Source organism: Taeniopygia guttata, chromosome 6 (genome assembly GCF_048771995.1).
Source record: "Taeniopygia guttata chromosome 6, bTaeGut7.mat, whole genome shotgun sequence".
NCBI classification, from domain to species: Eukaryota; Metazoa; Chordata; class Aves; order Passeriformes; family Estrildidae; genus Taeniopygia; species Taeniopygia guttata.
In genome coordinates, this window is record NC_133031.1 from 24,417,510 (window position 1) to 24,432,358 (window position 14,849).

General features: G+C 48.0%; 1 protein-coding gene across 2 annotated transcripts in view; it reads left to right on the plus strand.

The window, feature by feature from the left end:
* Positions 1 to 14,095, plus strand: part of SUFU (SUFU negative regulator of hedgehog signaling) — an 89,356-nt gene extending 75,261 nt beyond the window's left edge. For both annotated transcript variants that reach the window (XM_030276312.4, XM_030276313.4), the window contains exons 11-12: positions 4,497 to 4,565; positions 7,758 to 14,095. In XM_030276312.4, coding sequence (XP_030132172.1) covers positions 4,497 to 4,565; positions 7,758 to 7,847 — 159 coding nt within the window. In that variant the 3' untranslated portion in view covers positions 7,848 to 14,095. The remainder of the gene's footprint in view (positions 1 to 4,496; positions 4,566 to 7,757) is intronic.
* Positions 14,096 to 14,849: the final 754 nt, after the last annotated feature.

Genomic DNA, 14,849 nt, shown 5'->3' on the forward strand with positions numbered 1-14,849 from the left:
GTTAAACCCTATAGTGAGAGATGGGGTGTTAACTGTGGAGTGGTACCTGTAAACTGACTATAAAGTCTTTATGTTTTACTAAGCACCAGGTGCTTTCAAAGTCAGCCGAACTCATCTGGAACCCCAAGATCTTGTGTACACTTTTAGATTTCACCCGTTTTCATACACCTGCAGCTGAGTACCTGTAACAAGTCATGATACAGATGTCTCAGCCAGATATGGGTATGAAAGCTTCAACACAGAAAGCTTCAACACAAACTCCTTCAGGTGACCCGCAGGTGAGCCCTGTGGATAAGAAGTAGATTTCAGCAAGCTCAGGTGAGTCTTGCCACGAGAGGGAGACAGCATGTGTTCCCTGAGCACATCCACCTGAATGAGACAGCCTGGTCTGGTGTTCTGAACATGTCTGGACACTTACAGCTGTTAGTGAAGTGGTGAGAATCCAAACTTTGTACTTCAGTTGTGCAGTAGGTACCTGTGATAGAAAACAGGGACTTACCTTCTGGCTGTTACTGTCTTCCAAGCATCACTGACTGCCACAAAACACAGAGCAAATGGAATCCAGATCTGCTGGCAATGGTTTTGCACATGTCCAGGTCTCTCTAGGTCAGGTCTGGGAGATCCTGGTGCAAGCAGGACTGTGTAGCACCCAATGAGTTGTTTCAGATACCCGCAGCTGGCTGGCAGGGCCATTCACTGTTCATACTGCAAACAGCCCTTGCACAGGCTGAGCTGCACCCTGTGACCAGCTTCAGCAGGCTGGCTGTTTGCACAGGACTGTGAAAACACAGTGCTGTGTGGCTGGGCTGCTGCAGCACCCAGGACACCTGCTCAGGACTGCTCCTTTGCTTCCTCAGCACCAGCTGAGAGATTTCATGGGAGAAGAGGCTTGTTCAGTGCACATGGAATGGCTTCGTTTGCCCTCCAGATTGTGTCGGCTTTTCCCATGGCTGCAGCACAACAGTGGGGCTCTGTTTTCCTTTGGGAAGGGAATAAGCTGCTTCATCATTGTGATCTCTGTGTAGTGTCCTGTTGATAAGATCAGTCAACAGCATCAGAGGAAAACTCAGATTCAGTTCTGAAGTATAAAGTGAGTGAGGCCTATTTGTTTAATTTGAGCTTCTAAGGTTTAAATCCCAGAGGAAATTAAATTAGGTGCCTAGAGCAATGGCAGTCTGTCATGTTTATTTGCTGGGAATGTCACCTTTAATATCATGCACATACAACGTGTGTGTTAATGTAATGGGGTATCATACTGTGCAGGAGCAGGCATGCTACAAGAACTGGAAATGTGAAATACTGTGAGCGAGGGATGCTGAGATAGGATTGGATTTATTTACAGCCTTCTCTGTAAGACTCACTCACCAGCATGGAGGTGGGTTAGCTGATTGCAGGTGGGGATGGCAGCCTGACCTATGTATTAGCACGGGCATTAGTGCTCTTGGGCCGTTTTGATTGGGTTACTTCTAACAGGAGAAATCTTGTCTAGACGCAAATCCAGGATGACAATACTTCTTGCTTCCAAGCCCTCTTAAGCAGTTGGTGTCCTGCTGGCACGTGCCTTCCCTCTGCATGCTCAGGAGAACCTCAAGAGTGACAGTTTCCTGTGTTGTGGGACGTAGCTGCTTGTACATTTGGTTACACCTGCACTTTGGAGTCTCCCTTCTTCCCCAGGAAGGAAGGCAGGTCGCCCCAGCAATGTGGGGTGGTAGCATTTGGGGTGGGTTTTTTTCTAACTTGGACTGTTAAGGACAAGCTCTGAGACACACAGTGTGTGTGTGAATGTCACTGCAGCAGTTTGTCACTGCAGCCTGTGACACCTGCCGTCCACCAAAGTTACTGTCCATGCAGGGCTCGCAGAAGGCAACTGCGATCTTTCCTCACGTGCTGCACAGAGCAGGCTGCCATCGATTTGAGCCCCCAAATGCAGCTGAGCTGAGCTGTGGTCTCCTGTCTCGCTCCACTTGTCAGACCTTGCAGGGAGCCAGTTCAGCTCAGTGCCTCAGTGGAATTTGTGCTTTTTTTTCAGCTGGATTACCAAAATTCACTGTGAGAGAGGGCAGTGAGCTGTAGACAGGCTCAGCCATCTTAAGGCATTGCACCCCGGTTTCTAGGCACAATGCTCCATGTAGGTTTGTCCCTAGCCAAGACTTGACCTGTTCCTTCCTTCATTCTCTCCACCCTTTGCTGTTTACTCCTGCATACACTGTCTTGTCTTCCTACAGCCTCAGAGCAGCTGGCTGCCTTGCACACGTGGCTTCCATTTCTCTCCTGCCTGTGGCACCTTGGGAGTGCCCAGGGGTCTTCCTGCTGTGCTTGTCTTCTAGTCTCCCTGCCAAAGCTGCAGCTTCTCATTCCTGCTCTCTCACCCATCCCAACCTCTGGCATTTTTGCTCATCCGTGGATGGCTGAATATTCATTTCCTCCTGGCCTGATTGCTGTGAATACCAATTCCTCCTCCTTTTTCCGGCTGTTCTGTAGATTTTGATGTCTGCCAAATTGTTCTCATTCCCTCACCCCACTGCAGACTGCACCTCCGCAGAAAGTGATCCTCTCAGTGCAGAGCCCCAGCTCCCCACCCAGCCCTTCCTCCTGAGCTGAGTGATCAGGTTGCCCTCCTGCCTCCAACTGGGACAGACTTCTCCCTCCTCCTGCAAACAGTCAGCAAATGAGTGTCTCCAGTTCAAGAGGCAGAAGAGTTGCAGGCCCCTGCAAGGAGACTGCAGCAGTTTGCGCTGGCACTGCGTGTTTCAGTGCAATGCTCTTCAGCTTGCCAGTCTGCAGATTGGTGCCAGGTTGCAGAGTCCTGTCTAAAGCAGCAAGCTGCTGGCTCCAAGCTGAAGCAGAGTTTTTTCAGGCTCGAGGTATGATCAGAAAAGCCTGGTAAAGGTGTTCTGCATTCATGCTGAGCAGCTTGCTCATAAACCTGGCCTGGAGCCTGCTGCAGGTTGAAGCTAAGTGAAGAGGGGAATCTAGTGGAGAGGGGAGGTTGTGGTTCCGTCATCCCCCAGGAAATCTGTGTATAGTGGCAGCAGTGTGGCAATGTTGAGGGGAGAGGACTGCAGACACCTTAGATGTGGATTTAATGATTTTTGGATCTCTTTTCTTGCCCAACAAAAGAAGAAAGAGTATTCCATTTCTCTTTCTGTCCAATAGTCCTGCTTATGTGTTGCCAAAATGGAGCCCAGAGGCTTCCATTTGCCCATGATATCTTGGCAGTCACTTGCTCTCCACTGGTGTTACTGGCCCTAAGCAGCCAGTGGGCACAGGAGGTGGGAGTCCTTCAGGGCATTGGGGCAGCCTGGCTACCCCTCTGTCAGATGTGAGGTGGAGAGCAGTGCAACTGGCCACTTAGCTCCACCACTGTTTGGTGCTAGAACAGTCCCTTCTCTGAGCACAGGGCTCATGGCTGGGAAGAACAGGGAGAGGAAGGGTGAGAAAGGGGGCATGGGAATGGTGAGCTCTTCTGGATGGAAAGTAATGCCAGAGAAGGAAAGGGTGGACCAGAGGAAGGAAAGGAGGAGCAGAGAGAAAGAAACAAACCTGTAGGCTAAAATGGAAATAATAATCCACTGGATGCTGCTGCAACCTAACTCCCAGGAATGCTGCTCCAAGGCCCCCTCACTGCGTGGGGATGTTTGCCTGGTCCTGCACGGCCGTCTCTGCTCCTGTGCCAAACCAGCTGTCCTGCCTGGAGCTCTGGCCTTTGCGGCTGTTGTGAAGAGGGCAGGATGTGTTTGCTTTTGCCTATCACATATTTTTTTAAAGAGGGTGGGAGTTCCTCTGCTTGAATTCCCAGGGCTAATTTCCCCTGTTATTTCTATGACTTGGGGGACTCCATGGAGCTGGGGTCGTGGTCCTCATCCAGGACTTTTGACTTAACAGCAGCTGTTTTCTTAGACTGCTTCATGCTTGCCAGCCTAGCTCTGAGATGAGCCAAAAGCTTTCCCAGCACAGGCATGCAGGATGGGCATGTGCCATCACAATATGGGGGTGCCTTGTGTGGGCACCTCTGGGAGCACTTCCCATACCCAGCATCTGTTCATGTGAACAATGTGCTGTCAGGCCCTTCCCCATGCTCAGAGCACCAGCTCTGTAAGGATCTCTGGCTCTTCCTATGCTGCTATTTCCTGATTAAACTGTGAGCTTGACTTCAGTGGATCAGATGAAAGTGGCTGTCTCCCACTGTCTCTCCAACTTGACCCTTTTTCCTCCTTCCCCACTCTTTCTGTCTAAAGCTGAACCTCTAATTTTAGACCGAGGGAGATAATTGAGGGTCAAAAAAGATTGCTGTATAATTTCAACATTTTTTTCAGTGGTTGGGGTGGAAGACAAAGTTAGGAGCTCCTTGCCCTCAAACCTTTGTATTGCAGTAAAGAAGGACATAGGGGAAGTAGTGAGTTGATACAGTCTGGTCTGTGCAGAAGTCATGCTGTTCCTTGCAATTAGCTAAAACTAAGAGTGTAATAGCATAAAATACTGTATTTCCTTTGCAGATCCTATTGACCGAAGAGTTCGTAGAGAGAATGCTGGAAGATTTAGAAGATCTGAATTCTCCAGAGGAAGTAAGGCTGCATCATTCCTTTATCTTCCATGTACTGTCCCAGAGAGCTCAGCCCGTCCTGCAGCTTGTCTTTGATCCTCCCCTCAGCCTGCAGGCTGCAGCCCTGCCCCATCCATAGACTTCAGGCCATGCTAAGCCTTCACATCTGCCGTGAGCTACTGAGGCACTGAGAGAAGGGATTGCAAGAAATACAAAACAGGGATGGGTATTAAGGGAGACTCTGTGTTTTGGTTTCCATCAGCATCTTTTCCAGCATGGTATCTGAGCACCCCATATGAAAGCAGTTCAGCCCGTGGGCCAGGTGGCAGTGTTTCCTCCATGCATAGATGTAGTCCTCACCAGCATCTCCTAGGACATCACCTTCCCTGCTTTCAGAAAGGCTGAAAGTGGTGGTAGCACATATACTTTTGAACAATCTGTTGTATGGGCCTCCTTTAGTGGGTTTGGTAAGCAGGCAGGGCTGTTTCACATCTGCTACTTGGCCTTCACCTGCTGGCCCTGCACGGTGTGTGAATGACCATCATCAGTCTGGAAGCATTACAGCAACAGCCAGGGGGGCTTTATAAAGCTGGTACTAAACTTCCCACTGCCATGTGATCTCTTCCTGGGGAACATTTAACACCCCGTCTCCCATGCATGCCATATAAATATTCTGCTTGACTTCAAAGATCAGTGGCAGAAATGACATGTAATATTTTTAATCCCATTTTTTACAGCTCCCTGCAGACTCTAAAGAAACTTTCCTTGGCTTGTAGAACAGCCCTCCCATCTCTTGCTTTGCTCCCCTCCCCCCAGGAAAATCTCAGGGCTCTAATTGTTTAATCCAGAGTTGACTTAATGCCAGGGTGTTCCTCACTGTGTGAGTGAGGGGAGCATGCTGCTGGCAGTGCAGTGACTTTCAGGCCAGCTTTTATCCAGTTAAACCTAATCCAAAGCTCATTTTTGCTAGTGACATGGAAGCCCAGGAGCACTTTGGTTTGGAGGCCCTTTAGTGAGGGCTTTGGACAGCTCATGTTCTTTCACTGTCTGTTGAGGCAAAGAGCATGGCAGCTCCTGGCACAGCAACAGGGTGTTTGGTCTCCACTCACAGTGACTTTGCTGAATTAAAAAGTGAAAAACAAACAAATGCAAAGGATGACTTCTCCGAGAGGATTGCTTTGGAACCACTGCTGTTTATAAAAAGGAAAATACTTGAGATGAAATGTGATCTTTCAGCATCCAGATTCCTCCAAGGATTTGTAACTTGCAGGATCTGGGTTGGGCCAACTGAAAGCATTCCTCAGCAGTCCTGACTGTTGCTGATGATGTTCATGTGGTAGAATGAAGCACTGTGAGGAGTCTTTCCTTCGCTGCATAAAGAACCACCTGTGTTAAGTGAAATGAAGTGAAATAATCTAAGTATCTTTACATGTTTTTCACATGTCCTAGACAGTAACTCAGAATTCCCTTGGCTGTGCAGGGCCAGTAGATTATATGGTGCAAGCAATATACAGGGCTTGAGATTATAAAAAAAAAACCAACTTAAATAGGACTTGAGCTGTTTTTTTCCTAGAGGATAACGAACAGGAGTTTGTGGTAGCCTCTATCCTGAAGAATCCTCCTGCTGTGCCCCCAGATCATGGACATACCATGAACCACCAGAATATTAAGGTCAATGGATACTAACTGCAGGTTGCCCTCATGGGCAGCTGCAAATGGAGCAAGGTCAGGAGCAAATTCATGTTAGAGACACCCTTGCTGTGGAGCAGCAGCTGGAGGGGATCTCCTTTAGCAGGAACCTCACACTGAGCCTGTGTTGGTGCCCATCAGAAACAGGGTGCTTACAGAAGGAAACACAAGTAATTGGAGAAAGAATGATGATTTGCAGGTCACTGTCCCCTTGTACCAGCTCTCTTATTCAAACAGCCCCTGGGAAGTCTATAGTGCTGCTGGCCTGGGTCTGAGGACTCTCCTAATAGAGGACCACTGTATCCATAACCATTCTGAATTAGCCACCTCTAGGGCAGATTGTCACTGGTGGTGTTGGATCCCCACAAGATTCTTCCCTGGGAGTCCCATCAGGGTGTCAGAGATTATCATAGGGCAAGGCAGTTCAACGCTGGGTGCAGTACAGTTTTGAAAACAAAATGAGCCTGCAAACAGGCTTCCAGAGATATCCCCTCCATGTGTTTTGGGTCCTCAGGTTGGCCACTGGGATTGCATAAAATGCCTATGCAGAACTGGTCGCCATTCAGCTCAGGATGGGGCAGATTTGTGGCCTAAGAGATTCCAGCCCACACCTTCACCCCCACCCCAGAGCTGTGTTTGAGAGACCTGTGTGAATGCTTGGGCACTGGTCATGTGGTTGTGAGAAGGGTTGCTGGTAAGGCTCCTTGCAGCTCTGTCCCTGAATGGTTGTGTTTGGGTTGATGTTGGGGTGACTTCCTAGCCCAAGCAGGGACATCAGCATGGGACAGGTGGACTTGCCTTGTTTGGGAAACATTGGCCACAGACAGTGCTGTGTAAACCAGACTGGGGCAAAAAAATCTCCCTTCTGTGTTTTTCAACCAGTGTTTGCAAAACAGCCTGAGCAGCCAAGTGCCTGTGTGAGCACAAGGCATTGTAGGGCTCTGTGAGGCCTTTGTGCCAGAGGTGGGAGGGCTGCAGCAGGAATGCTGTGCAGGCACATTGGCTCTCCCCAGCCAGGGCAGCACGGTTTGCCTGTTACCAGAGAGCTCTGACGGCTCACCTACCTTCCACTCTGAACGAGCAGGGGTTTGAAAGCTGCCCTAAGACTCCCGTTAAAGCAAATGTGGGCTCTGGAGGCTGGGCTGGGTGAAAGAAGAGGGACATGGTTAGATAGGAGGGAAGATATTTCTGCTGAAAAAAAAAAAAAAAACAACCAAAAAACAAGACACTGCTGAGATGTTGGGAAGGAGAAATAGTGATGGGGACAGAAACCCTCCAAAATTCATCTGACGAAATAAACAGCACTTGGGCTGAAAGTTCAGAACTTTACTTTGGCAGCTGAGACAGGCCACATTATCTAATGTCCACTGCTGTCCAAAACATACTGATGGGGAAATGTTTTCTTAGCAGCCTCTTGTTTTAAAAAATAATAATAACATGGGGCTGCCCGCCTTTGCAACAGTTTTGGTTTTTCTGTGAAGATTTCAGTGATATGCATTAACTGGTTCTCTTTACTGTCTTACAGTTTAAACTTCCAAAGGAGTACAGCTGGCCTGAAAAGAAACTGAAAGTTTCCATCTTGCCAGATGCCGTGTTCGACAACCCACTGCATTAGAGCTGAATTACACTATTCTAACAACTGGGAGAGCCAAGTTACTGTCCATTACCCAGTGACTCACAGGATAATTAATGCAGTAAAAACTCTGCCTGCAAATAAAAAGAGTTTGCTGCACAACCACTGCAAACAGAAGAGGAGCTACTCAGCACCAGCCCAGACCGAACTGAGCCCTTTCCTTTATCCTTCCCAAGGCTGAACTCTCTGGGAGCAGCCTGCGTATGTGTGAGTGCGAGTGAGAAATATTTAACTATGAAAATTAGTAGTAAGAATCCTTTCCTTCTCCTAGCTGCAGAACTCCCCTCTGCCTTAGCCCAGGGTGTAGACACTCCGCACGCCTGTATTTACACATACATTTCTGCCAGGTGCGAGCCTATAATCCATGGATTAAATGTTCTTTACGTGACTCTGGAGTCCTTTTGTTAGCCAAACTTTTACTGACTGCAGAACTGTTCTTCCATGTGCTATTTTTTTTTTCTTTTTAGAAATGGAATGGTATTTCCCCTGTTTAAAGGAGGCCAAAAGCTCACATGCTTGAAGCTGAACAGATTTAAAGATGAACTTTCTAGTTCAGTCAAGAAAAACAAATCCAGATCCTCCCTGCCCTCAAATTAGGCATGTTTTAAATGTTGGTCTTGGTGCTATTAGCTATGGTATCACTGCAAACAGAGGCAACTTTATTCTCATGCATCCTGTCCTTGTGCCTGAACCCCAGAGAAGGCCGCAACCTCTGGTTTTGCACAAGCAGGAGGAAGAAAGCTACCGGGGCGGGGGAGATCTCCTGTTTACAGTGTGTTTATCTTTAAAGAGATACTGTCAAGTATTTTTTCCTTGCTATTGTACAGAATTTGAGAAGCTAGAAGGAATCGTTTGTTCACAGGGACAACTTCAGCAGCTCTGCAGGATCAGGGGGCTGCTTGAAAGCATATGAAGTGGAGATCTCTGCTTCTCTGGCACAGCAGAAAGGAGTCTTAGCCTCAATGAAGCCAACTATTCTCCCTGTTCCAGCAGGGTTGTACCCTAGTGCAGCTCCATTTTCCCCTCTAGCCTCGCTGTGGTGGCTCTTGTTGCTGACCTTCCTCCTTTCAGATGGGTTTGAACTGTAAAGCATCAAAACCAGTTTGAAAAGACATTCTCTCTAGATCCCTGCGGCTTCCTCCTTGGAGCAAAATGTGTGCAGAGGAGCCGGTCTCTGCAGTGCCAGGTTGTGTCTCTGCATCAGCTGCTGGCCCTGTGGATACCTGCAGCAACCTACCGCAGGCTTTACCCCCTGCTGCTGCTGCAGGGTGTTTCTGATGCATATTCCCCAGCCTTCCTCTGCCCATTGTCTTTTGGTGACAACTCTTCACTCCTTGTCAGGGGAGGTGCAGCTTTCTTTCCACCCCTTTCTGCCTACAAGATAACTGGTGGTTTATGCGCAGTTGCTGTGTGATCCTAATACAAGTATAACAAAAGCTTTTAACACTTAACTCCCCTGATCAAACAGCAAAGTCCAGGAGGCCTCACAGTACCCTGGGGTTGGTTTTCTGTTTGTTTTCTGATTTAATTTCTTCCCAGCACAGTCAGCTTTGATGTTTTCTGCATATATTTGAGGCTGGTTAATGTTGGTCAAGAAGCAGAGCTAGGAGCCACAAAGCTTTCCTTGGACTTGCTACAGAATTCCTCTGTGGCCTCAGGCAAGTCACTCAATGTCTCTCTGTGCAGAGAGGGTGACTATTGACTAGAGGGCTGTAGGACCTACCAAAGTATGCCAGGGTTTGCAGGAGAGGGCGTGCTTTGTGTACAAAGTAGTATTTGTATTATTATAATTGTTTTTATATTATAATTTAAGGCAGGCCAAATGCAGGGTCCAACACTGCTCTGCAGAACCTTCCTTTCTGCAAAGCTATGAAAGCAATTTACATGTAAATGAGTTTGTCATTTTGTCTGAACTCAGAGGATCATCTTAAAATCCTGCTGTGAAAGAACAAACTTTCAGATATCTGCATGTGCCAGCCAGTGATTTCTGTGCTGTGACAGGCTGCATTCATCCATGGGATCTCTTGGCCAGTTTTCATTGTCCTGGTTAGCACTAAGCATCCCTTCTGCACTGTAGATGTATGTGCAAGGGACAGCGTGGGTGAGAAAGTGGCATGAAAACCTACCAGTCCTGCTTGAAAAACGATGTGCCCAAGTGTCCCACCACACGATAATGGGCAGGCAGATAATTGTGGCAGTGGGGAAAAGGCAAGGGCAGCAACTACAATTTTGTCCCAAAGCCATCCAACAGTAGCCCGTGGATGTTCTTGTACGAGCTTGCTGGGGGTGCTGCAGCAGAGCTGGCCTGTTGCCACGATGCTGGCTGCCCTTCCTTGCTTCCAGATGCTACTTCTCATTAAAAGGAGCTTAAAATCCACATCTTGGTGGAGAAGGGATATTTGGAAGGTCAGTTGTTGCTATTCCTGCAGAGATCAGCACGGGGCAGAGAGAAGTCCATCAGACCCTCTCTGGGTTCTGACACACATCTGGAAAGCTTGGGACCTCCTGCCCTATGAACTCTTGGAGCCTTCACGGCAGGGATCTGGTGCTGTATGCAGGGAAAGCACCTCCTCCGAGCTGGCTTGTGCTCCAGTTCTGCCTTTCTCATGCAAGTGTTTTCCTCACTGTATTTACTCTCATCAGATGCTCTGGGCTGGGTTTCCATTGACTTCAGAGGGAGCACGCTGAATGCATGTGATAATCCACCCAGTATCCTTGTGTGTGTGTGTGTGTGTATTTTTGTTCCATGTCATGTATTTATATATAGTTCTGTGTATTTGAGTTATGAACAGGTGGCATGCCAGAAATCTCTATTTCTGAGACACTTTCTCACAGATCTTTGCTGGTAGCCAGATAACAATTGAGGGGGGAAGGCTTGAAGGGAAGGAAGTGAAATCTTCCTATTTAGGTAAGGGGGAAAATATTAGACAAATAATTGCTAAAATAGAATTCTGTGTCTTATTGTTAAGAGCAACTATGGGAACCTGATGAAAGTCAGCCCTTAAGCTCCCTGGTCTCCTCACTGCCTCTCAGCAATTTATCTGAGAGTAAGAACGTTGCAGTTACTCAGTATCCTGAAGAGCTGGGCAGCCACAGGACATCCCCTCACAATTTACATCAAGTTTGCAACTGTGCCAAAGGCTTACTCATTGGCAAGTAAATGAGATGTGAAGTTTGGATATTTTCATCTTGGGGCAAGAGGACATGTCTGTGTGTGAATGAAATGGAAAAGAAACCTTTGTATTTTAGTGAGCAAGTAGTTCGAAAGAGGGAAGTCATCGGTGTTAATAAATGCCACAGTGTTTTTCTAGCCCAAACCTGATAAGATGGTAGGACCACTGGTGCTGATTTTTTTCTCGATTGTGTAGAAGGCCTGAAGCAGGTTTGTATGGAACCAAAACCTGTGAGGCTTGTGTTGGCTAAAGACAGTGACCTGGATGGAAATGAAAGCAGTTTAGAAGCAGTGAGTACAGGATTTCTCTCTTTTGAAGAAATCTGGCAATGCAGGTCAATTCAGATATTTGGAAAGATGAAGAGCCTTGAAAATCCAGCATGTGACAGCAATTCTGAAACAGGAGAAGTCTTAAAAGCCAGGGCTACTTTCCCTCTCTCTCGATTTCTGATTAAAAACAGGACAAGGAATGTATAATTTCAGAATTAAAGTATGTAGGGTGTGATCTGAGCAGAGCAGTCAGTCTTGTAGCTGCTGTAACCACATTTTCAGTGGCTTAGATAGATGGTGCCTGCTGTGTCTAATTCTTTGAGGATACTGTATATTGGTTTTACTCTACGTGGAATTGCCAACAGTGATTTGAAATTACATTCTGAAGCTCTTTAAATATTCTGTTGCTTTTGCATGGCTTTTGAAATTACACCATCAGGTCATCAAATGGTCTTGGGAGAAGTAAGGGTTGTGTTGTTTTTCATCTGAGACCAGTAGAAATACTTTTTTTAAAAACCCAAAACACTTGAAAGCAATGCTTGGCTCTTCCCTCATCCTAGGTTTGCATCCAGAGTCCATGTCCTGCTTTTCCAGCTTGTACCTAGCCAGAGCAAGGCAGCATCACATCAGGTGGTGAGAAAAGTTTCAGGCCAAAGGAAGAACAGGGAGAGACCCTTGTGTCCAGTTTTCCCCTAGCCCAGAGCATGGCCTTGTGCCTTCTGGCTCCACTGTATCAAGTCTTGGGCTTCAGCCCCTGCTCCATCTGGGCAAGGTGAGGAAGGGTTCCAGCACCAGGAGAGCCCTTCCACCTCCCAGGGACTGGGTGACTGCCCTCCTATGAGGGAACACATTGTGCCTTAATTTTTCCTGTGAGTGAAGCTGCGAGGGCAGATGAATTGTTGAGCAACCAAGAATTCCTTTCTGTGCATCTGTCCCTATTAATAGATGCCAGCCTGCACAGCAGCCAGACTGTATCCAAAGCAATCTCAAAATCCACATTTGCCTATGGGTTCACCTCTTAAGATTTTAAAGCTGGGTTTAAGTCTCTCGACCTAACAAGCTCTGTTTCAATATACTATTTTTATAACATTTTTTTTCTGTTGTGCAGTGTCTGCTTGTTCTCTTTTCTTTCAAAAAAAACTCAACCCTTGTGTTTGACATGAGTCCAAAATTTCAAATGGAGAATAGGCCTGAGGTTGCAAATGTGTTTTAAATGTGGTGCCGTATTGACTTGTCTCTCAGGCAGTGAACCTGTTGTGTATCATGCTTCACCACCTCTTCATTTCTACCATGATTCTGTTTCCCCTAAAGTCACAGACAGACCATAAAATCATCATAAGTAGCACACCAGTTCACAAACGTCATTTCTAGTCTGCTGTGAAGGGGCTGCCCTGTCCCTTTCCCTTGCTGGAAGACCACAGCATCGTTCACCATTTGGCTTGTGGAGCCCTGATAGCAGGAGAGGATCATCAGCCCAGGAAGGGCTGCACATGGCAGATGTGGCTGGCCAGGGCCTGGTTGTTTTTAAACTGTCCTGATGCTGTGCCTACCCTCTTTACAAAGAGGAAGAGAGAGAGAAACAAACCCAACCTCAAAAAGCCAGAAGAAAATTTCCTGCCGATTGTCGTGTTTTGCAAACACTGTTCTTTTCTCTTGCCCTCTCCCTCGGCTCCCGACGAGGCTGGAGATGAAAATGGCTCCTTTGTTCCTTTCCCTGGGGCCCAACTGCAGCAGAAGTGCGGCTCCGGAAACTCCGCGCTGCACGAGCGGCGAGGGTGGGAGGGCCCGAGCTGTCACCGTGTGCGGTAGGTCCTGCACAGACACGGCTTGTTGACAATGCCCGAGCAGGATGGGAGCAGAAGGGCTCTGTGGTGCTGCTGACGAGGCTCCTGTGCCTGTCTGCCTACAGAAGCAAGCAGGATGCAAAACGCACAGGGGCTGAGGAAGGGGAGGTGGCTGTGAGTGACCATGTCGTCCTGGTAGAGACTGATCACAGGCTGGGGAGCTCTGGGCTTTTGGCTTTCCCCAAAGTGGGAATCTGCAGCCCCGTGGAAGCAGGCAGCGTCTCACTAGGGGCTTGTAGGGATGCCCTGGCCCCCACACTGGGATGCTCCTTGCACCCATCCAGCCCTGTAGTCCTGGTACTGTGAGTTTGGCCACGGTTGTGCTCCAAACCCAAGTTTACTCTTTCAAAACCCTTCTCTTGTCCAGCCCAGGCTGGACACACTAACTTTTCCCTTTTTTTTAATGGATGCAGGTTTTGTCTCTCTCTGGGGACACTACTTGTTTTGTGTGCTGAATGGGAGCAAAGCAAGGTTCCCAGGGCAGGGGACACATGGGTGACTGGGACCACAGCAAACCCTGACCTCTGGGGTTGCCCTTGCAGCCCTGGGGTGAACTTTTCTGTGCTTCAGCTATGTGTGTGTGTGTGTGTGTGTGTGTGTGTGTGGTCTGTGGACGCAGGGGTCGTGTGGATGGAGGAGCCCCAGGACACTCCCAGCGGGGCTGGAAGGAGCCTGTGTTTCTGTGGCCGGTGTACCAGTACCTTGTAGATGGCCTTTCTTCCCTCTCCCCTCCTCCTTTTTTTTAATAAAAAACAAAAACAGAAAGCTAAACTAGCAGAGGTTTTTAAATATTTTATATTAGTTTCTAATGTAAATTCTTACATTGTTATTGCAGTGCTGGGTGTGTTTTGCCTGCACATGACTTTTTGTAATATTTTTGTGAATCACTTAACATTTTTTTTTTCCTCCCGTGTATTCTAAGTGCATTAAAGGTATTTGCAGAATTGTCAGTGTCCTTCTCTGCGGGCAGCACGGTGGGACCGACTGTCTCCTGCTCGGCTCTGTGGCTCCTTTGGCAGCTCCTTCTCCTCATTGACACCTTCTTCCCTGCTCCCAGGGAAATGGGGTCTCTTGCCCAAGTGTGGGAGGGAAAGGGATCTTTTCTTCCCCTAAAAACTCAGGAAAGTGACTGGTCCCAGGACCTGCCAGGTTCAGCATCTTCTGTGAGCATCTCCTGGCAAAACCCCTTAAGTCAAGGCAGGCTGAGTGCCCTGACAGCCAGGTTTTCTGTGCTCTTTGGACAAGCTGGAATAGGGAGTGCTTGCACGTGGGTCCAAGGATGCAGCCAGTTGGCTGAGGGGTGGCAACTTCATCCACCAGCACAGGAAGGAGGGAGCTGGGGTGAGTGTCAGGTCAGGTCTGTGTTCCTGTCCTCTGCCAAGTGCCTCCTGGCTTCAGTGGGATTTGTGGGGGTGTGGATGTGTGTGCAGAGACTGAATATGTTGGAGAAGAGACACAGCAAACACTTATGAAAAAATATTACTGAGCTAATGTTGCAATGATTTCCCAGTAACACAGAACGATTTTGCAGTAATCTTTTTACACTCCTCAGTAATAAATGCCTTTAAGGGCAGAGAGAAAGGGTGGAATATCTGGGTGGGGGGGCAGGGGGGAAGGGAGATAGCAGGGCTCAGAGGAAGGATGACAGGGAAAGGAAAGGATGCATGGAGAGCCAAAATCCAGCTTTAGGCAGGTTTT